The 24451-nt window shown below is 39.9% G+C and overlaps 1 protein-coding gene across 4 annotated transcripts in view; it reads right to left on the reverse strand.

Annotated features, from left to right (window-relative positions):
• Nucleotides 1-24451, reverse strand: part of CHRDL1 (chordin like 1) — a 44615-nt gene that overhangs the window by 6227 nt on the left and 13937 nt on the right. For 3 of the 4 annotated variants that reach the window (XM_063347073.1, XM_063347071.1, XM_063347069.1), the window contains exons 5-9: nucleotides 10282-10427; nucleotides 9171-9264; nucleotides 5342-5409; nucleotides 3872-4046; nucleotides 725-919 (exon numbers count right to left, since the gene is read on the reverse strand). In XM_063347073.1, coding sequence (XP_063203143.1) covers nucleotides 725-919; nucleotides 3872-4046; nucleotides 5342-5409; nucleotides 9171-9264; nucleotides 10282-10427 — 678 coding nt within the window. The remainder of the gene's footprint in view (nucleotides 1-724; nucleotides 920-3871; nucleotides 4047-5341; nucleotides 5410-9170; nucleotides 9265-10281; nucleotides 10428-24451) is intronic. The other variant, XM_063347070.1, reaches the window with a different exon arrangement.

Consider the following 24451-nt stretch of genomic DNA (forward strand, 5'->3'; position numbering starts at 1 on the left):
CATACAAATTAGAAAAGAAGTTTAAAGGCACAGAAGGGAACTGGACGCTCCTTTACCCTTTGTATCATATGCAACGTGGCTGGTCATTTGGCAGGCCATCAGCAGATTCATATTAGCAGATTTTTCACTAGTTGTAGGCATTGATTTTAGTAAGTAGCGTCTACGTAAGTTTAATTGTTAGTGCAGGATAGACACCATGCTGATTTTGTGATGGTAGTATTTATTTTAAGGATTAAGTTACATAAGTGACACCAATCAATTTATAATCAGGGGTTTTGAATCCTTCGGGTGCGTTTTAAAAAGCAGAAATGGTATTATCTTCATGCAAATTTCACAAGCTAGAAACTGATTTGAAGGTTCTGTGGGCATTGCAGTATAGGAAGGACAGGAGAGCCTTTTGACAGTAATGAACTTTCTGTGTATGTTTCCGTAAGATTCTCTTCAGAAATGAGTGTCAGGAAGTCATGCTAACAGTAGAGAGAATGGGAGTGACTGATCAGAACGTACGTGCCCCAGGCAGCAAGACCCCCATTTGAGGGACAGCAGTGAACAGCAGAGCTGGCCAGGCAGCTCTGCCTGTCTCATGTTCAGATCTCTCCACACACATTAGAACAATGGGCACAGCTATTGCTATTTTCATCAGATCTTATTGTGAGCAGAGGGCTTGAGCCAAGCCCCCTAACATGCACAGCAAAAAGGTGGTCTGTGATCAACTTTGTTTTACCTGGACAGACTTTACAGCATTTTCCTTCTACTTTCTGAGGGTATTTGCAGGGATATTGTTCTGGACAATGAATTTTCTTACATTCTTGTTTGGTGATGTTGCAGGTGCACAACACACACTCTACGATTCCAAAGGCCCGGAGATTAGGATGCCAAGATTCACCATGTGAGTATGTTTTGCCATTTGAAACACACACTACAAAAGAAGAAAAAAGCAAGAAAAAGTACAACTGGAAAAGGTATGTTCACTGGCTACCTCACTATGAATATTCATTTGATTCATGCACATTTGTTTGAAGCAGTATCTCTATATATAATTTGTTAGTGTCTCTGGCCCATTTCTCTGGTTGTTAACTTTAACTGGGAGTTTCACTACTTAAAATGAGTCTGAGCCTGTGATCACACTTTTCTGAGCAGTTTTGCCTTGATTCCAACTGTGCTGACACTGGTGTCCATCACTATGTTGAGGAGAACATTGAAGGTGGCCGAGTCAAGTATTTGACTAGCTCCTCTCCAGCGCATGCATTTCAGTGGTACACCATCAACCATTTTATAAAACTCACTCCTTCACCTCCTAATCTCAGTCCACACGCAGGACACAGCCTGATACATGGCCTTTGGCTTCTAGAATTGAATCTGCAGATGACAGGATTATGACATTTGCTACTGAGTCATCTGCAGAACTTTCCTTACCATAAGCTGAACACGGCTTTTGCAGTGAGAGCCATTCTATCACCAGGATGGATTAGAGCCACCTGGGCCTTTTATTGCTTTTTCATCAGAGTTCCTGCTACACAACACAAAGAACAAAGCAAGGGGATGTTGCAAAATGAAGTTTAATGTCCTTTGTGGAAATATATATGTCTATAGGTATGTAAAGACATTTGGCTTTTGGAATCACAAGAAAATATTAACATGAAAGGATGCATATGGGACTGAAATTTCATTCCAATAGCATCTAAACACCTCAAAATATTTATTCATCAGTGCCCCTGGGAGACAGAGAAATACAGCTGACACCAGGAGAGTGGAAAAATCCATGTCTGGTGGAAGCCAGTTTGGGTCACCTGGCAGTTAATGGGAATTATATCACTTTACACCATGTTTGCATTTGTCCTATAAACGTTACTTCTTTCTTTTTAAATATTTTATAAACGCAAAGAAAAATGCAAACTAATGTTAACAAGGTGAAAGAAAGGGCGCTGCCTGATTTCTAAATGTGAAGCTGAGATATGTTGTAAATATTTCCAATTCTTCTAATATGGCATCATTTTTATTAATGCTTTTATTTGTAAAATATGTTCCTATTTTGCCTGTAACTTTCAAAAGCAATTTAATTTTTATCTGTAATCTGAAATTTACATCTAACTGGTAACAGATGTGACCAACTGACTTATACTTTGTTGAGTTACTGAGATTTATGGGGAGTGTTTTTTGCAATGGATTGTCTTTCATGGGATTATGCTATCATTTGGTTTATAATTTGCTACTTTTTAACTCTTTCTTAAGACATGTTTTTACTTTAGAGGTAGGAAACAGGTTTGTTTCTGAAATAAAAGCAAATAAAGTGTTATCTGTGTACTAAGAACATGGGAGAAAAACTGTAAATAAGAAAACTGGTAAGTACTCAGCTGCTCAGAAGGCTTCTTACATGCTTAAATACTATATAATTGCATTTATGCTTGTATGTTTTTTTTTTCCCTAGATAGAGTTATCCAGATCCTTTATGGACATAAGTATTTCATGACTTCTCCCTGACAGGGGAGGGGATAATACGTGACATGGTGTAGATACATATTCTCTCTGTTTTAAGGGTTTGTTTAGCACAGAACAGTTAAATAATTACTCTGAGGTAGCAGATGAAGCCTCCAGTAGAAGCTAAAATATGGCGAGTAACTTCTAGTTTCCTGATGCCCTATTTTTAGTGCTCTTCATGTTTAGAGTGATAAATCTATATCCATGCAACTGCACAGTATTTGCATGTCAGGAGAGCTGTGTGCTTATTTTTTAACTTGTTGAAATGCATCTCAAGGGGCATGTGCATTAATTAATAAAACACTTGTTAATTGCACAAGAACAAAAGAAAATGAATAGTCAGCATTCCTGTTTCCATCACGGGGCTCTCTCAGACACTCTCCAGGCAGCGAGTGTCTGAAGTGGCGGCAGCTACTATATACTGCATCCAGAAATATGCTATTCGCCTGTATGCTCTTTATTTGCTGAAACAAATCAGTTAGAAATTGCTTTGATGATGTCTTCATGTGTGAATTACATGTCAAAGATATTGCACTGCATGGAGATTCCTGCTCCTAGATTCAGCATAAAACGCTGGCACGATCTGAATGTTTTTTCATGCTTGTTCAGGTGGATAATAAAGATCCTATGGCCAACATTCCTTCTGTTAGTTAATACCTTAAAAGATTAGTTGGCCCTAATACAAGGGCTTTTAACTCTTTGTGGGCAGTTTCTAAGTGCATACCGACTCGTATTTGTGGATAGACGCTCTTCTGAACATGCATTTGTACAGCTGTTTCTTTTATGGCTTCTTAGGCCTGTTCCTGCCAACCTCTGTTGACTGAGGTACACCACTGTGGGAACTGAGCATCCCACCCTTTTTATTGTACAAAACCTGCAGTCCCACTAACTGGAGAATTGATATTTTCCCTCTATTTTTGTCCTTCCTATAATGCAGCAGGAATATAGTTTAGTCATGTTTGGATAAGGTTTGCTATATGGGCTCAAAGTTCTGTCTGTTCCTACTGGACAAGTCACTGATGAACAAGTTAGCAAATCTAAAGGCATCAGGGTGTCCTTTAGGGCATAAAGCACTCGCTTCCCTGGTAACTGTTGCATGTGTTCTCAGAATTATGTAGCACAATCCCACAAAGTAATTCCAAGAGCAACACGATAGTGTGGTGCCTTTGCAGAGTGAAATGCCCTGTTGTATGCATAGGCACAACTGATCTAAGTCTAGAGCTAATTTCCTATCTTTAATAGCTTATTGCTTTTTGCTGCCCTGCTTTGCATTCAGTCTCTTGATACCAGTGTGAATTTCCAAGATTCTTTTGTATGTTTTGAGAAGTCTTTTTGAGCTATAGGTGACTGATTCCTGACCCAGAGTAATACTATAAGAAGTACTTGTCTTTACCTCGCCCGTGCTTATGCTTGTTGTTGATGACAATTTGTACTATTGTTCCCGAAGCTTGCTGGGGATCCGGTAGGACTCCACGGTTACTCCTGGCATTGGGAAATCGAGGAATGTTGACTACCTGCCTCGCAGAGGTGGGTGACAGGTCATAGTGGGAGCGATGGTATGAGTGTCTCTGGAGACAGAAAGAGAGCAGGAAAGTAAATGTCTCATTCCCATGAACATGAGAAAAGAGGCTGTACTAGAAGCTTAACACAGATAAAGTGTTGCCACTGTCATCAAGCATCATTAAATGTAATGAATGGCACCATGCTAAATAAAGGCCATTCAGGTTTTACAGATAGTTAACATGGTAATGAAGTCATTTACAGATACACAGTTGTATCTCACCAGGCTGTGTATGTCAGTGTAGGTGTCTTTATCTAAGTTGGTCATCTGAAGTCTCTAATCAAGTCAATGGACAGAGAGGCAATTTTAGAACCATCCTGTTGTGTATTTCTGTATCATGAGGAGATGAAGAACCCAGAAGTGCCTATTTCGCTCCATGTATTAAAAATGGTGTTCAGAGCTAGGTATCTACTTTGCTGATGTCTGCTCTACTTTAGGATTAAATGAGAAGAATTGTAAGCTTGTCTCATTTTCCTCATCAAAATTGCTTTCTGCTGTGGCTCCAGTGGCAGAGCACATCCAGAATGACTATCCAGCTTCTTGTTCGCTTGCAGCTTTAAACTCTCATGTAAGGCGAGGGTTAGCCTTGCCCAGACTGAGCAGAACCTTACTAGAGAAGTCTCATTTTATTTGCAAAGGAAAGTAGTAGTAGTGGTAGTAGTGTGCAGCATGTTTTCCAGAGCAAAAACAATGGTTATTTTTAGAGAATTCTTTTCTAAAATACCCATGGGCATGAAGGAATAGTGTATATTACAGCAATTATTTTCTCACAAATCCAAAGACCTGCTGGCTCGTCTATTTAGGTGCTGCACCTAGTGCTTAAATGCTCTTCATATTCTCTCCGAATGCTGTTATAAAAATCATCTATTGAGGAGTAAGTTGTTAATGGATACTCTTAGCCCCAGAAGTAGTGAAACCCCTAACGTAAAGGTATACATGTATTTATATACATGTATATATGTCAACTGTGAGGTGTTTGCAATTATGATTTAAAAGTGATGCCTGCATAGCAAACAAAATGTTGTAGAATTTTATTCTTATAGAGCATATAAACCAAAGACCAAATCCAGAGCCCAGAGGAGCTCATGGGAGTTTATAATTCAGCATTATTCATGAATTCAGGTTGAATTTATTAAGGCGATTGCAGAAGTGGAAGAAACCTGTTTTGGGCTAGATTCACAGAACCCAGGATGAAGCAGTAGATATTCAGACCTGTTATCATCCTTTTATCTTTTTTCCCCAATGCACTGGCATGCACAGCACCATAGGAAAACATGTCTTTAAATTGTAGGTAAGACTTACGGCTTCCCTGTTGGCTGGCTGCCGGAAGATATCGCCGTCAGAATGTTCCCAGGATAATTCTCCATCTCCTGTACATGAAGCAGAGCAGTATCAGTTAGGGGAGTAATTGTGCAACACCTTGGGAGATACTTAGGGGAAAAGTCTCATCCAGCTTTACAGCTAAATTTAGGGAGGTGGTTGCATCAGTGTGTAGAAGTGTCAGTTGGTAGTCTGACTTTATTGTACTAGATTCTGTAGAGTCCAAAAGAAAGACTTCAGTAAATCATCTCAGGATGAAGATTTACTATCAGATTTATGTGGCTTAACAATATGCTATGGGCAAAGTAATTTCCAGCAACCATTTGCTGTGTGATCTCAGGCAAAGGTGAGGAGACATGACTTAACTTAGCTCACAGAGAAAGGCTAAATTTTGTGACCTTCCATCTACTGCCGGCTGAGGAAACCCACAAGTACAGTTACTGTTGCTCAACTGAGATGTAACTTGACTGAGAATTAAATCCTCAATTACATTTTTGTAGTCAGCTCTGAAGTGTTTCTGTTAATAAATAACATTGTATTATATATATCAAGAAAAAATAAGCCATATTTTGTCCTGCAAATTGCTTGTCCCTGGTTGTTTTTTTCTCTTATTTATACTTTATTTAATAAAAATTGCTAAGTCACAATTCACCCCCAGGTATGATTATAAACCAGGTCAGTGCTTTCATCTGTTTGTCAAGGACAAGCTGTTTCATAAATAGAAGTGATGGCCATGCTCAGTGCATGACTCGTTAGACACAAACCAGCAACTCTTCCAGGAAGCCAGGCACATTCAATGAGTTATGGCAGGACGTATGAGAAGTTGGCCCGCTAAGACCAGACCCCATCTAAGGTCATAGGCTCCTATATTTGCATGTAGAGAGTATGAAATGTTCAGCACTGCTTTTTTGAATCAGGCCAATCAAAGTACTACAGACTAACGCTCATAGCAGTAAGGATCCTCGTAACAAAGTAAGGACATTCTGACTTGTCTTTTAAAAGAGAAAAGGTTTTGCTAGAACACTTGTGATTTGTGCATGTGATGCAGAAGTAATGAATGCTTTTGAGAACCAATGTGAGGGACCTGTAGAGCCAGGCTCGGGTTCCTCACAGCCAAATGTGATTCATGTAAAGGGAAGTTGGAAAGAAGAAACCCTCAGTTTCTATTCAGAAGTAGTGTCCAGCTGTTTTCTTTGTAAAGACAACTTCATAAATACAAACATAACTAAGCATAATCTACGGTGGAAATTATATCAGGGAAAAATCAGTTTAGGCTAGAGAGGGAATGTGGCTTTAAGAAGTTTTTAAAGACATATTTAGAAGTGTTCCTTGATAAGACAAGCCATGGAACTTGAACTGATATCTGATTCTTGGAAAACTTGTACAAGAACAGGAGAAATCATTTAGGTTGGAGGGGAGCTTGGAATTTATCCCAGCCTTTGAATTCAGATACAGGTACAAATAAAACTGCTTTGCTAGTGGCTCGAAGCCTAGCTCTGGATGTGCCAAGCATTGCGCTGGAATGCAGAGCAGTACCACCACATCAGGAGCCTTGACCTAATGGCACAGATCATGGGCTTGGGTCCTCAAAGCAGGATAGCTGCTGCAGCAGTAGTAGTGTGTGATACTGGCTTGGGAGAGCCATGGTGCTGATGCAGGTATGCCTCCAGTTCTGGCATTAACTTATCCAGATTCAACTCAATCAGATCCGTCATGGATCCACTACCTTAGTGCGTATTATGTATGAGCATTTTATCCTCTATGCAGTTCACGAGAACTTTCTCCTTAACTTAAGGGAAAGTTGGATCCTGACATAAATCAGCATCTGAACTATAGTGCTTGGAGCCTTCTCCAGTCAATAGTAGAGGAATTAATAGGAAAATCAGCAAATTTTAATATGTTAATATATTTGGCCATATAGGGAGTAGAAACTGACTCACAGTTTCCTCCCCGTGAGCTGTCCTAAATCTTGATGCAAACATTTTGGTTAGGTTTGCATTTCATAAGAACCACAGAGGGGAGATAAAACAGCTTATGCCGCATTGAAAAGGACAAAGTTGATTGCAAGACAAATTATTGTTTTAACATTTTTAAATAAGAGTAATAGACAGTGGAATACATTAAAAAACTCTGCATCAACGGAGACGCTGGGTTGCGTCTGCTGCATAATCCAATTTAATCTCACCTCTCATATGGAAATTCTAATGAATTTATTTCTCATTAGTGACTCTGGCTGAAGTGACCTAATTTACAGCATAGCTATGTCTGATACTTCGTACTTTGGAAGTCAGTTTGATTTTTGTAACTGGAAGAGGTTGGTTTCAAATACAGATCAAATAACTATTAGGGAATAGATACTAGAAATCAGATGATTAGCAAGAACTTACTTTAATTAACTGTCAGTGTATTACATTTAAAATGGTATATCACTAAATTTCACCCTGGCAAGCCAGGACTATCACCCTGCCTGCTTGAGATCAGAAAACTTTCTAAGCAGTTTGCCTGGCAAAATGTTTCAAGATTTGTAAGGATACTGTGGGGTAGCATGGCAAAGCAGCAGAGAATAAGGAACAATCTCTGTGCAAAGGAGTACTGCATAGAGATCCTCATCCTTGCTCTGACTGAGCTGATGTATTTATGCAGCACACAGCATAGCCCTGCCGAAAGATTAGTTCAGGTCCTACATGGTGCCACACTTAAGTTAATTACCACTGCATCTCCGCGGGTTAAGTAGCTTAGATAGCGTGCTCCACTGACATGACTACACAGCTTCTATCCAGGAACTTGTTCCTTCCAAGCGTGCTGTACTATCTCAGCATCATGCTGCATTATTAAGCACTGGTGCACTCTGAAGTACTCTTTTTTGCTCAGCCCCTTCACCACTCAGACCTTTTGGTCCAGTGTGTGTACTCAGTAAACTCCTTAGGACAGGGACTGTGGGACTATGCTAGTTTGTGTTTCACATCTCTAGCACCATGGGCAAAATTATACAACCAACAATATATTGACCATGCAATAGTACTGAGTTCAAACAAGCAGAATCTCAAAAGGATACTGGTGCACAAAGGTGCAAGCAGGAGAGTTTTTCAAAGCAGCCTGGCATCACTGATATCAATAGAGTGGCACTTCTGAAAATTACAGGTACCTTTAGGTGCTTATCTGCATCTTTGAGAACTGGCCATAGCTGCTTTGATACCCTAGAAGTGGTGATTCAAATGCCACAATACTAATAGTGAGATAAACTACATTTAGAAATTCTCAGACATTTAGACAGGCTTTTAGACAGGCATTTAGGTTTAGACGTTCAGAAAGGCTGGGAAGGCCCCTAGAATCAAGTTCCCTATGTGTACAAGATGTAAAACGCAATTGCTAGTAAAATACTGAAGTCATCTGAGTATAGACCGACACCTAATTTAAACTGGAGTAATTGGCCTTAGCCTCTGAATTGAAATTTTTGTGTCTTGCATAACTTGAGCAGGTCTCGTAATCTTTCACATAGAAGCTCGTCTTTTATTGCAAAGCTTTTCTACACAGAGAAATGGCAACTATTTCAATACATCATTTAAAGCCTTGATTTACCTCATTATGGGGATGCAACTTTATCATCAGTGCACTCTCTCCTTGTTTCAATTTAGGAAAACAAAGGTATCAGTGTTACCCCGCTGGAATTCAAGGTTTAACTTCCCAACCTGCATTGGATTGTAAGTACATGGGAAACTTGCAGATAGTATCCTGAGTGACAGTGCTGGTGCACAGACGGGGAAAGGAGTAAATTCAGAGCCTGTCCTTCTGTGGTTGTACTCAAACTTACCTCTGCAAACTGGACAGCAGGACTCCGGAACAGAAACCGGGAAAGAGCAAGTTAATTTGGGACAAGTCTTCAACCCACAGTATACATTTCCTTCCTGCCAGTAAAACACAAGGAGAATTTAGAAGGGGTCATCGATTTGTCTAGTACTGTGTATGCATTTTTTTGGACATGCTTAAATCTAGTATGTATGTTTACATAAATGCCACTCCAGTGTGCAAAAGCAGAATAGTAGACCAATGAAAAGTCTGAATAGCTTTTTTTTTTTTAAATCCGTTGTCACGCAGAGGAAGGTCCCTTTCTTTAAAAAAACAGGGGGAAAACGAAAGAGGTAAAAGTGTGTGGGGAGAAGAACTACAATTTTTGTAGGCTGACAATATACCTGACATTTTTGGTACTAAAATCACACAGTATAAATTTCTGCCACTTCCTCCTCTCCCTCTGCTGTGTCTTACCATTGAACTGGAGGAATAGCTTAGCAGTAACTGAAAGTTGTGAAGCCTGTTCAGTACTTGGCCTGTTAAATTTGTAGTTAATGTAGAATAGGATGATGATTTGATCAGAGGAGGTCCAGAGTTGCCAATACTTGGTACTGGAGAGCTGGCTGGATTGAGACGGATGTTTTGGTTCAGACACTGGCTCTGAAGAGTCACAGGGTGACTGCTCAAATATACTGGATTTGAATTGGTGACATTTCTGTGGCCCAGTGCCAGTTTACAGAGCTGTCCACTCCCAGCCTGTGGGGCTTTTTACTTATCAGCTCAGGCCAAATGAATTCAGTTTCAGTCAGTGGCTTAGTGCTATATTTTCCAGTCAGGATGAAGTGAAATATTCGATATATGCCAAGTAGCAATATTTTACCTGCTGCCTCTACCCTGTAAGCTCACTTACAGCAGATGCTTGACAGGGTAAGCTTTGTCCACTGTGTTTGAGTAAGAGGTAGCCTGGCATTTACCAGGCGCTGCAGACTGGCTCTGAGCACTCTTATGAGTTTCAGCATTAATTTTCAATTCCCAGCCTTTGCCATGTGTTGGTTATATTTCAGTGTCATGTCTTCTAGAAAAAAGAAATGAAGGACGGACAGAGCAGGGGTCTGTCAGATCATGTTACTTACTGAGCAACTGCACTGGGCACACTGGTTTGCTTGCCTGTTTTGGAAAAGCCCCTCGGCCACAAACATTTCGCCATGATGGTAGGTGGTGCCATTGTATTCACAGGATTTCCCGGTGATTTTGCTGCTTACTGAGAAAAGGGAGTCTTCTGGAAGCAATGGGAAAGGAACACTTCAGGCGCATGTTTTTGACAACTCGCAATATCACAAATTCATGGGAGGAAAAGCTTCCCTCGTTTGTCTTTATTATAAAAGGACAAGTTTTGTCATGCTACAAAGCATAAGTGATATTCTCATGCTGCTATTTTGCTGAATTTTAATAATTCACACTTTGAGTTGACTGTCCCTGTTGATTTTAGGGTGTTGATGATCAACTGCAATGCCAGCACTGACGGCCGTGTCTCATGCTGCTGTTTCTTCTCTTGCTCTGTCTGCTGTAGCATTTGGTACTAGGATAGGGAAGTGCAGTTATGTGCCCACTTGTTGTGTTTACACGGCTTTTTCACGCTTTAATGTAGAAGGCATTAAGCCCTATATACACACAGAATCCCACTATCAATAGCACTGTTCTAGCATGGTTTCCCCCTTCTTAGTACTGGTATCATTTTATTAATGATTCGTAGTGTTGTAGCCCATACAAGACTTAGGTGCAGGTTAGCAGCTTGTGCCATAGGGCATGCATGATGCCACCTCCATGCCATCCACAGGCACAAACCTTCTGGTAGAGGAGCAGTGATACCAATAATGGAACTGTGTCAAGAGAAAACTATGTACTATGCAAGTGTTTGTTTCTAGTGGCCTTCACAATCTGTTGCTGCTGTTCTTTTCAAAATGGGCAAAACTTGTCAAAGGCAGACTACAAAAGCCACCCAAAAGCTGATTTTTCTTTGACATGCATTTTAATGTCAGCTGTGCAAATGAATGCATTTTATTTGCAGAACTCCGTGCATATGACATAGTGCACAAGATGGCAGTGTCAATTCACCCCTGAAACCTCCTGTTTCAACTCAAGATCATATCGACTTCTGCACCAAATGGGTTAAATTTTCTTCTAAGACATAAAGTTATCCATACCTTACATTAAAACATGCCCTAGATTGTTTATTAGCAGTTGACAAACTGTTTAAAGGGATTATACTTTACCTGTGAAATGTAAGTCACTTGATACCCACTGGGCAGTGAATCTGGCACTGTACATTTACATTCACATGAATTTAGCATCTCAGCATGGGAAGAAGCATTTCAAACAACAGCTCTGTGGAAGTAACAGTGGAGTGTTTGTTCTCTGGAGCCCGAATCACTGCAAATTTCTAGGAATGCAGCTGAAATTTCATTCAGTGGGTTTGGGCTTTCATGTGAAAGAAACCCGAGCTGAAAATTCAGGTTTTGCTGTAGCCCCTTTCATTATCTATCAGATAAACCTGGAGAGACTTTTTTGTGAAACTATGCCACCACAGAATGCACGTTTTTTAGCTGGGAGCTCAAGCGAAAGAACAGTTTTCCGCCGGTATGCACTGTCATTAAACACTGACATTTAGAGTCTTCCATAAAAGCATGTATTTAGTTATATTGGTCCATCAAATGTTAATAATATTTTGAATGGTACACATCAAATCTGGCTGTGGAACATACATGTACTACAGTATTTGAGAGTCTAGTGGGTCAGCAAAGAACACTCTGCAGAAGAATTGCAGAAGTTAGCCATTTAGGGTTCCTTGCCTGACATTTCATTTCTCTTCAGGAGACAGACATGGTATTTGCACTTCCTCCTTTGAAGCACCCAATACATCATTATTTCAGTGCAATCAAGGGTGTCTAATGATACCTTGCCAGAATCTTATAAGTAGTACAGAGCTTTGACAACACCTGTGCTTGGCATAGAAATGCAGTGCTTTTGGCACTTTCTGTATGATTTGCTAGTAATACACATTCTGGAATGGCAAGATCTATGCGCTAATTAAGACACAACCTTTGAAAGTCATCAGCAAAAAATTCAAGTGACAAATTCAGCTACTGTCATTTGGCACAAATATTGGAAAACATGAATAAAGAGGAACTTCGCAGAACTATGCTACCTTCTGAAACTTATGTCACCATAGTTTCTGGGGCTTTCCAAGAGTCATCTCATGGAAAGCAGAAAGAGGGACTGCCAAACCCTTAGTTATCCCTTTGCCCCTTGGGCAACTGGAAGAGCAGTAGAACTGGAAAGAAATGAAAACGAAAGGAGAAATGAAAGGAGAATACAGATGGTTCTTGTCTGGATATGAGGCCCTGTTCACGCAGCCTCTGCAGGACATTGCTGTGCCCATGTGGGCAGTCTGTCCAAAAGCAGTATTTGGCTTGTGGTCTGACATTTGCAAAGACCAACACTTGACTGACTCATGGTGTCTCTTCAGAGTACTGGATGAAGAGAGTAAATTTTACTGCAAATTTACCTTGGTATATGCCACATTGCTCAGATTACTATGAAATCACCAAATGCCTGCAAACTGTGGCTTCTAAATAAGGGAAGGTGGATGCTTTTATTGCTTAGAAATGACAGTGGAGAGCTGCAGTAGGTAGTTGTTTGTATCTATATTTCTTTTCAGTTGATCATAGCAGTTAGGCCTATAACAGCTAAATCATAACATGCAGCCCAAAACACATGTATATCTGCCTGTCTTTGGAATACGGGATGAAATTCTATTGCTATTTTGAAGCCTTATTTCAGAAAAAATTATAAGGGAAGTCAGTTTCAATTACAGAGAATGAGACCATGGTTTAGGTCCTGTGCTGCACATACCTGTGCATATGATTATCTTTTAGCACATTAAGTGAATGGGCCTATTTGGTTGCATAAAATAAGGTTTAGAAGAAGTTTTCAGATCAAGACCGCATTACTGTTATTGCAAAAAAATATATACAGTCATGTATCGAAGACAGAATATTGGAGAGCGCAACTGATCCTCTCCAAACACAGCATCTGTCTAAAACTGCAAGGAAGCCTTGTTTATATTGCATGTCTAAATATAACTTGTCTGGTGCAGTTTCTCTGTCTTTGCTAGTGTGTCACTGACTTTCTACAACTAGGACTTGCCTTGGTTTCTTTTCTAGTGCTCTTTAAATCATGGCTAATTAGAGGAGTTCAGAATCCCTCATGATGTCATATTCTCCTGTAGAATGTGAAATGAGAATAATTGTGGATTGTTTTAACAAGTGCCAGGTTTGAACTTTGAAAAATCTTGGCATTGATATTGATATCAGCATGCATTATTCTGTGCCTTAGTTCAGATATATTAGAATGAGATTAATTTACTGCAAATATACTGCATTGCTCAAAGCTTTATTTGTAAACCTAGCTTCCTAATCGGGATTCTTCCCAAAGCTTTATCTGGCATTTTAATGGTGCTCACTAACATCGCTTTAATTATCTGCCTCTGTAAAGCACCAGGCAAACCATCTGTGTGAATCCTTTTAATTAACTGGGTTCAATCTGGGCTTTTCTTTCTGGCATTCACAGAATGTCAGTGGAAGCAATATAAAACATATAGGGTAAAGATGTTATAGCATCAATTGGAAAGGAAGTATCGTTGTTTCTGTGGTTGGCATTTATTCTCTAAGGGTTGACAGGCTATTCTTACGTTTGCCTGTGATTTTAGTGGGATCGACATAAAACCGTGAGTTAGCAATATGGGTAGCACTGATTTATCACCAACATTAGCACTGGGTAATGGCAGGGGGCTAAGATGTGCAACCTACGCTTCATGTGCCTTGCTATGGCTTTGAACTTATCCTGTAAGTAGCTTTAAAGGTTGAACCTGGCTGAAGAAATCTCTCAAGTTTTACAAAAAGTCAGCAGAATACAACTGTATAAAAAATGAATTAGCTTCAAAACGGCTATTTTTTTAAAAGCAACTGGAGACTAGGGTGGCTAAGCTTGAATTCTTATATCCAAGCATTCCTCTCTTCCAAACCTGGGATTCTGTCCAGCTTCTCTTGTCTACATAGGCTGTTTTTCACTGGCGTACCATACACACAAGGTAAATCCTGGCCTCAATGAAGCCAATAGAAAGGTTTCTTTCAGGATTCAGCCTAGATACTTACTTGAACGCTGCTTTTTAAGATTATATTTGAGATGGATGCTTGATGCTTGTATTAGTAAGAACTGTTGATCTATACAAACAAGATTTGCATCAATGCAAGATCTGTAGTACAGCCTGAGATAAAAGTTCACTGTGAACTAGAACTGCATGTAGGTATAGACCATGTATTCCATGAACTATAGTCCATTTGACAGGGTGTGTGAAGAAACAGTATGGCAAAAGTTCCCCATGAAGCGATGCTAACTTAGTGTGAAGTGCAGTACTGATGCTTTCCTGATAGTCTCACAAAACAGTGAGATATGAATTTGGTAACCCACAGACATTTTATGGAAAGTTTCTGGTTCAGTGGAATTTACTCCAGTCACAGATTTTTCATGGAAATCTGCCTAGGTTCCTGATGGTCTGCCCATGACTTGAGGTTTCCAAGGGCCAAGGTTTGAGGGCAGCCATACTATGTACATAGAGCAGGGCTTCCTGGCTTCTGGAGCTTTCCAGTCTCCTGGCAGAAACAGATGCTGTGTCACATGGATCACAGTCAGTTTTGGAAACACCATCTTTGAGCTTTTTATGTTTACAACTGTTCTGTCCTGGATTGTTATAAAAGCTTGGTCCTGAGATGCTTTACCCTTACTTGGACATGGAGCAGAAGAGCATCAGTTATCTGCAACTAATCCCTTGAATAGCTTAGACAAATTCCATGGGCAGTTCCTGGTGTTTGAAACAGTGGTAACTTCTGTAAAAGTATTTATGTGCAGACAGTGAAAAGCACTAACTAGCTATGAGCAAACTAGCCTTTTGGGAAACATTACTGTAGGGTGACTTACTTGAGGAAGGGCTTTAGGATCCAGGCCTTACTGCAATCAATTTTCACCTTGGATCCTTCTGGATAAAGTTAGGAGGTACGGGTACAATTGACAACAAACAATTCTAGGACACTAGCTAATAAACTGGCAAAACCACCTCAGAATCAGTACAGTCATGGCATGATAATCAGTAAAGTATTTATGATGTGACATCTGACCTACAAGAGAAGAAAATCAGTTGCTTTTGGGTGGTCTTTGCCATTGTGGACAATGAGACCAAGCATCTTGGCTTTCTGAAAGTCATTGTGACAAGTTTTACTGATCTGCAACCAGTAATAGGTTGAAGTGGTAACCGAGTGTACACCCGAAATGGAGATCATACAGATTAGACAAGGAAGGTGTGTAGGCAAAGTTCATGCTGCTGCACACCTCTCAGCAGGGTCTGCTAGGACCCTGCACAGCACCTCAGTAAGGGTCTATGGGGTTTAATTGCATCTCTATGAGATACTTTCTTGTATGATATTTTGGCCATTCTTGTTAGTCCTTAACTTAACACTCTCACTATTGCTTATTTTAGTATCAGAACATCTGGCAAAGATCATTTTTTAAAAATCCTACAGACTCTTGGCTTGCTGACATAGAAACTATTTTTAAACTGCGACATTCAGAATCACCTAGTGTCATTTACTGCAAAAGATGGGCTTTTAACATCAAGCAGAAACACTAGGCACTCAGCCTGGCTTGGTTTGCAGTTTGTCTATTTTCTTAACCACCCTTATAAAAACAATCAAGTGCTAAACAATATGAAATTAATCATGAGGTCTAATGCCTTAAGAAACTTACCATACTGGGAACTGTTCTGCAGATAGTTTCTCTGGTCTTTTGTAAGTAGACAGATGACAGATTAAGAATTTGAATCCAGAGAGGATTTTATGAAATGTGTTTTCTGAATCAACCCTGAGCATAAGCATGTACAGACCAAGAGACCGAGGATTTGTTTTAGAACCCTATTTGCTAGAGAAGCAATTGAATTCTGCTATAGCTCTGGGACAACTGTTTGCACTGACATCTCTCCTGCTTATTCACTTGTATTCCCAGTGAGCTTAGTCGCAACAGGTACTTCTAAGCTCTCTAGGCTGCATCCTGGTGCAGGAAACTGTCTTTGGACATCAGCTAACTGCTCATCTAACATGCTGCTTCTGCACAGGAATCAGATCACCCGAAGTTGTAACTTGACATCATGTTAGGCCATATTACTCACCTTGACATTTAAAATTGTCATAAGAATTATAGTTTAACTATTCAGAAGCAACACATAAAGAACAATTATGAAGGTAAAAATAAAACACAATTCTTGGAAATGTGCAGAGCACAAGCATTTCTAATGCCAGAGAGAAACATGATTCACGTATGAGAGTATTTCTTCCTGTTTTGCTTATTGAAAATTTTATGAAACCTGAATCAGCTTAGGTACGCACACTGTCTAACACAAGTGGGCAGCATTTTGATGACCTGACATCTGGTTTTGGAAGAGTGTTTGCTTGGGTAGGAGTTGCACATACCCATAAGTCTCCTTGTTAAAAAAATATTGTTAATTCTCCTCCTTCATGGAGTCCAAGTCTTTTCCCTACAAGCAAAATAATTCTTTAGGGTAACTTACACATAAGTCAGTAGAGAGATACAGGGATGATTCTTGATTATTGAGTCTTTTTACTCGTGTTTTTCATAGTAATGTTAAAGGCTAACACAACGGGCTTCAGGTTCCACTGTGAAGGATTAATTCTAGGAGGCCCCAAAATGTAACTGAAGTAGTCTGAAATAACAGCAATGGGATAACTTATTCATATGCAGAAAATTACATTTTTGGATAAAAACCTGCAGGTAGATTTGCAATTTACAAAGTGTGTTGAAAGAAATCCAGACAGCAATGTAGAATAAAATGCTAACTTGCACTGACTGCAATTCATGCTAGGAGCTGGAAGCATAAAATACAGGGACGAAAGAGTTGCAGATAAGATGTTAGAAGCTTCCTTTATGTTATGCACCTTGTTACCTCTCTAGCTTTCTTCAACTGCTCCCAGAATGCAGGCTGCAGTTGCCAAAGGCCAACCACAATGTAAAAAATGCTGTGTTTTACTCTGCCACTGAAATGTGTTTTCAAGATGAAACAGGCTGTCACCCACAGGAGCTGTGCATCTGTCTTAGAATGGAATTCACGTTGTGTTTGTGTACGGGACAAGACTTCCCAAAATTAGCTAGCCTGAGTAGTATCGTTCATAGCAATAGCTCTGTCCTGAGCCAGACACATGCAGAGTAGGAACTGCGCTTCCCACTCCAACTTTCAGCTTTTATCTGAAAGCAGAGCCGGGACTGGCAGCAGCAGAAACAGTTCTTGTCTTTTTTTTGCCAAACACGCATGACAATGGGATGACTTGTAGATTTTTATTTTTTTTTAAATCCTGCTGCAGAATCTTTAAAACTTTAAGGGTAACAATATAGCCTAAGGTCCCACCTTGCATGTGGTGAACAGCATCTTTTGCACCACAGAATAGGTTAGTCCATTTCTTTCAAATGGGTCCCAGTGAAGCCAAGGAATGACTTCTGGAAGAAAGTACTCCTCAGTGAATAACTCTGGAGACTAGGAATCTTAAGTAAACAAGGTGTAACATTTTAATTCCAGTTTTGGGGCAGCAATATTGAAAACTAATTCAAAGCACATGAGCTGTGCTTTTGTCTTTTGTTCAAAACATTTCCCTTCAGCAGGTAATGCTTTTGCACCTCATGCAGCAGAAACTAAACTAAAAGGAAGGTCCTGACAAATGAAGTGGCGCGCTTGTGCTTCATTCTCGATAGTGTATGCTAGTAACGCCCTGCGTCATCGGTATATGGGGAAAGCAACAGCAAGTGATATATTAGTATCACATTGGATGGCAGCCGTTTGGACTCTCCTTTGTAGTTTTGCATGTTTGCTGCCTACTAACTCACATTATTTATCTTTCTATGTCACCAAGGACATGTGTACAATACTTGAGAATCTGAAGCTCCTTTGCAGCTCCTACTGACTGCAAGATACAGGCTTTAATCTGGCATTTTACTGACGCAGGCCCAGAGTGAGTGACTGCAATATAACTCTTACAGTTACTTTTGACTGCACAGCCAGTTGGAACATGGTTGAATCCTCTGTCACCCTGATATACAGGAGAGAAACACAAAGTGAGTAAATCTAATCACTTTGAAATTCACTTTGTGAGGGGACTTGGGCTCAACTCCTCTCTCCAGCTTTAAAATGGTATGTGCCTCTTCCTGTTGCTGGAACAGCCATTTTGACAGCTAGATAAGCATGTATGGATGTGAGCAGTCATGGAGCTGCTCTGACTAACAATATCTGAACTAGCCTCCTTTCACCTAAGGATTCAGAGCTCTGAAAAAAGTAGTAATGAGTCCTTTGACCCCTGCTGTTTTGGTGTCTACGTTCCAAGGGGTTCAGCCAAAGCTCTTCCCAGTCCTGGAAAAATCTAAGTGCTAGTAACATTCCAAGCAGAAGATAAAGAAGCCTGCCTCCAGGCAGAAATCCTCTGTTAGACTCTTCCCTCTACTACACATAAGCCAATGGAATATGGTTATTATATATAAGAAACAGCTATTCAGTATGAGACACGTATTTGGAATGGAGAAATAAATATGTGTTGATAATATGATCCTTATAAATTCAAAACAGAGCAGCCTAAGAAAGAGGTGAGGGAAGCGTCCTGCAGAAAGAGATTATGCAGCTTGCTAGGAGAGTGACAGTCAGGGAGATTTTGATCACAGTTGTGTTGAATAAATCTGGAATAACTCTGTTGATTGAACTAACTCTGATGCTATGTGTTCAAATCAAACTGTATTTTTAAAATATTATTTAAAAAAAGATCCTCATGTTTATATGGGAAAAAGATCACATAAATAATATTCTTCTGTGTTTACGCAGTGCATTTCATGCACAAATAACAGTGCTTTTATTTAACACAGAGCATTTGCTTATTTTCCTGCTGTTCCAGTGAAACTAAGGTACAGTGACAGCAGTAGGTTTGCTTTGTACCTAGAGATCCAACTAATGCTTGTCTTCTGATCCATTTATACCAGAAAGGCCAGTGCAAAGAAGCATATAGCTGGGAATCTGGATTTTCTCACTCTGCAACTGTGGTTCACTTCCCTCAACAGGCCTTCAGTGCAGGAGACATTCTGTGATCATATTTTGGCCACCTTAGCATGCGTGTGTGCAATGCTGGGGCTGCCTGGTGAGGAGCCCAAATGCAGAGCAGAGAAAGAAAACAGAGAAGACAGGGAATCTCTGTATTATAGTCAGGAAGGGACACTGTGGAAGATAAGTGTCATGGTGACCTGGGATAACACATGCTTTGTTTTTTCCGTAAATTTACTAAACTTTCCTCTGTGGAGGCACACATTTGCCTCAGAAAGGCAGGAAACCTGTTGGTGCCATTGACTCAGTTACTACATATTCCTGACCTGCTCCTAGCACAGCTTCAGGGCTGGACAACTACAGTGAGCCCTGAGTGCCATCAGCACATGGTGGGACAAACTGCTATTGCAAACTGGCTGTTGCAAGGTCAAAACCACCATCTGCTGAAAGGGTAAATGTTTTTACCGCTATCACATCAAGACGGGTAAAACACAAATATTCTAGAGCTACTTCATCGCCAGAGCTAAATCCTCATTCATCATCTCATGAGAATACAGGAACATCAGATAGAGAAAACCTATTACACTGTTTCAGTGCAAGGTTATCCTCTAGGGATCACCTGGTATTATTTTAAATAACCTTTGCGGCTGGAGGTCCTTGGGGGATTATAGCACAGCGTAACAGAGCAAATGGATTTCTTTCCTATTAAAAATTCCTTTGCTTAATTTCTTCCCTCTACTTTTGTTTCCACTCTACATGAATGTGTCACCTCAAGGTCTGATCTGAAGTCCACTGAACTAAATAGATTTGGAACCTGGCCCAAACACCTACTCTGTGTGGTACAGCGTAAAGGCAGTTTCCTCTTTCATCTTCTGTCTCATATTTCTACCATACTCCTTAGTATTTCTAGAGAGGGGACTATATCACAGTCAATAACTGCATCTGTTTTCATAGAAGGCCGAGTCCAAAAACTATCAAAGGTAATAGAAATCTGTTGATTGACTACAGTAGACTGTGGATCAACCCTCAGTCCATCTGCATTTAGACTTTTCCCTCAGTCACGCATCACAATCCAACTTATTATAAATCTGTGATTTAAAGAAACACAGATGATGTGTGAAGGTCTCTTTAAAAAACAACAAAAACAGGGCAACAATGTTGTTTTTAAAGCAGTGACTGAGGCTGACAATAAATTTGGATTGAAAAGTTGTGCACTATCCAAAAACTGCAAACACAAGCTCTAAACAAAATCCATATGTGCCTCTCAGAGGTGCAGGTGTCAAAGATATTAAGCCACAAAATGCTTCACATTAAAATAACTTCAAGGACCAGGTTAAGCTCTAAAAACTCCAAGGTAATTCAGAGTTAATCGCAACAGCTAGTCTTTAATATGGTCAGACGGTGGAAAGTGTATGAAACTGATTGCTTGAAGGAACTAGTAGCACCTTATCTAGACAATATGAATTTCCATACAGATTCAAGACAAAGATGTAGTTTCAGTTTAAACATTCAAAAGGGTGTTGGTTGTTTTTTAACTTTCTAGGGCTAAAGTCAAGCTCTTCGCATTATTTTAATATATTTTCTGCAGCTTAATTTCCTGTGTTTTCTTTTACAGTGGCATAAAAAATTGCCCAGCAAAACTCTGAAGGAGTCATAAAACACTTACTAGGTTGCTCCATTTTAATTCTTGCTCCAAGGTTGAACTAGTATATGAACCTACCAATCACTCTCCCAGACAATGAAGCAAATAGAGTGAAGCTTTGGTGCATTTTGAATTGTCTCTGAAGCATGTCTGAAGCTCTTGGAAGTCATCTTGGAAAAATTATGAGGAGCCTACCCTACCCTACCCTACCCTACCCTATCCTACCCTATCCTATCCTATCCTATCCTATCCTATCCTATCCTATCCTATCCTATCCTATCCTATCCTATCCTGTCAGTCCAAAGAATGGAAGTTCTAATTCTGTCATCCATGTGGGAAGATGCGTATTTTTTCAGTGCATTTTGGATGCTGATTTACACATAGATTGTTTGAATTTTTATGGTCAAAAAAGCAGGATGGAAACAAGTGATAACCTCAATCTGGCTGTGATAGCAAACATTCTTTATGAAGCTAGTAACGAAGGCACATCACAAAACAAACAGAATTATCTGAGCGCATGTCAAAAGGAAAAAGTTAGACATCTCCCAAGAATGCCTATATCGTTATATTTCCAAATCAAATTTACTTCCAAATAAACAATCTATTTGAACTATTTGACAGCTATCCATTGTTGGGACTATACAAAAAACAAAGCATCTCACTAATCTCTGATGCTGTGTAACATTCTGTGAGTCTTTCATAGTTCAGATATGAATATCCACCTTGTTTGTATCTATGGAGTAACCATAAACAAGCACAGCTCTGTAATTCTATGGCACCGCCACAGGAACCAAATGCAGACTGGAAAAGTTTGAAATTTGCCCTTATCAATAGATAATAGTAAGTAGTTCTCCACTTATTACTATCAGCTGCTGTGTATGTTGGCATACCTATTCTGCAGTCTCCTGTAACGTAACTGCCGAGAACTTGGGTCACAGGTTATTTTTAATTTCTTTTTCATTATCTGAAAAGTGCTGAGGTGAGCAGTGAAGGCATAGCTACTGGGCCTGCAGGCAGTGCAACAGCATGGATTAAAGATCTTGAGATTCAGATGCTGAGGTAACAAGGGAAGTAACAAGGGAAGGCAGAGGTGAGCAATGAAGGGGATCTGACTATGCAGAATTTCTTCCATGAACTAACGCTCATGTCTGACACGTGACAAAGCGGGCAGGATGCTGAGAATGTGTCCAGTTTTTCTAAAATCTGAGATGTGCCAATAGCTCCAAACTCATATTTCTGTCAATGGACTGTTATTTAAGTGCCAATTGTCTATTCCTGGTGTCAGGAAGACAATCCTTGTAGGACTCTTTACTAAGGTGGTTGTGAACCTGTTACATACCATGCATCAGTTGCAGAATATATAGATTTTATTCTTTGGATGAACAGTTCAGACAAGCATAGAAAATGGTTTCAAATGGTTGAGATTTTTAGGACTCTAGCTTTTTGTATTATCTCTCAGACAATTCAACTGCTTGCAGAAGTGTCGAAAATGTGTGAGCAAAGAATAAAACCAGTAGGACTTTCAAGCTTTGCAGTTCATTTGATTATTCCTGAAGTTTCCCTACTCTTGTATTCCAAAAGCAATTGTACAGAAATCTCTTTCTGCATACTGAGTTTTCTTTTTCCTCATTTTTTTAACACTGTGTTTTGTATGGAGACACTTCCAGGGACTTTCACGTGTACATGCGGTACAGTATGCTGTCATTGATAGATTAGACTTTGTAGGTGACATGTAGGTCAGGTCAGATGTTTGAACTCCTCCAATGGTAATTGTTGACAGCTAAAAAAGAGGTGTGTGAAGGGAACCGCAGTTATTATAATGTTGTGCTGCCTTAATATTTTTTTTCATCTGAACATTTCTGCCAAGATTTAACCATTCTCAATCAATAACTTACGTAGAGATTGTCCTCCACTGTTCCTTAATCCCCGCTAGCCGGAGTACCCTTTGTGTGTCAAGCACAGTGCTCCCATCAGCTGTGTATAGCGGACTAAGAATACAGTATCCAAATCACTTACTTACAGGCTGTTGTTGTTCTCCACAAGTGTTGGATTTTATAAGATTTACCCATAATTTATCAAGTCTTTCATAAAATGACAGCTGTTATTGCGCTGTTGTTTTCATCTCATGAACTACATCTAGGCCTTTAGGAGGCACCTTTGAAAGATGCCTTTTTTATTATTGTCTCAAAATACAGCATGTATCAACTTTCAGTAGCTATAATATTTGCTACTGTCAAATTCACATTTCAGTAAGAATCATGAAAGAAAAATGCTATCTGCATATCATTCTTCTGAGAATCTCCCTGTGGCCTTCTTCCTTAATCTTTTCACCGTTATGTAAGAGAAAGGAAATCAGAGATTGTTTATACCGTTTCATGACCAATGGTCTCAAATCTTTCTATGGGGTAAGATGGAAAGTGGGTGTTTTGGCAGCACAGTTCATTAAGAAATTCGGCTGCCTGGGGACTTAGGCAAGAGTGACTGATTAACATACAGAAAGCAACAGGGTTTCTGTGTTTGCAACTTGTCAGGGTTGAGGACCTAGAAGGTCTTTCATGGTAGGGCAGAGATCGGATCTTTTGGACAGTGGAGAATTCTAAAGTTTTGCAAGTCATATGTGAAGTCTGGATCCATCTCCAAATTCTCATTACTTAGGTGTCTGAACCATGCGTATCGGTTCAGGCACACCTTTTAAAAGGACGATATGCCCTTTGCCAGGTTACTCATAAAAATTCTGGATCTTCACTATTGCTATAATAGTCTGTTTTCAGTCTGGAATTCAGGATCTGAAGTGTTTCTGACTTTAATTTCAGAGTGTAGCATCAGTCAACAGAGATACGTTTTATATGGGAGGTAACAACTGTTCTACTAACAGCACGGAAAATAGTACCTGCTCAGTAAGAGACTACCTAAACATCTCTTAATATTACCATATTTGTATGTTTTTTCCTCTTTCCTACTCAGGCCTTACAATCATCTATTTAAAGCAATTAAAACCCCTTGTAACTTCAGTGAGATCTGGGCCATGAGTTTCTCACTTGAGTGATATGGGCAGGTGGTAGCAACAAGAATTGTATAGAGAATGGAAGAGTTAGGCACAATATGCCTTCCTCCATCCCACAAATATTTGTGAAATTGATTGGGTTTTTCTGAACAGAAGGGTGAGAGAACTACAACTGCGAGCCTGGGAGCTCTGCTGCGTGAGCTGGGTAAAACCAAAATCTCTTCACCAAATGGTTTATTGTACATGCATTCTGCAGTAGAAAGTTGTTCCATCAGAGCATTCCAACTGCCTAGGTTGAAGATTTTGGTCATAATTCAGTGCGAGATACACTGTATTATACACACGCTTCTGTGTTTACATATATGATGCATATCAGGTCAACAGGTGGTGTACATACCTTGCAAGGCTGTCTCTCTAACACTATCTACACTACAGAGTGCAGTGTGTTACCTGGACCAGCTC

The sequence above is a fragment of the Chroicocephalus ridibundus genome, chromosome 9 (genome assembly GCF_963924245.1).
Source record: "Chroicocephalus ridibundus chromosome 9, bChrRid1.1, whole genome shotgun sequence".
Lineage (NCBI taxonomy): Eukaryota > Metazoa > Chordata > Aves > Charadriiformes > Laridae > Chroicocephalus > Chroicocephalus ridibundus.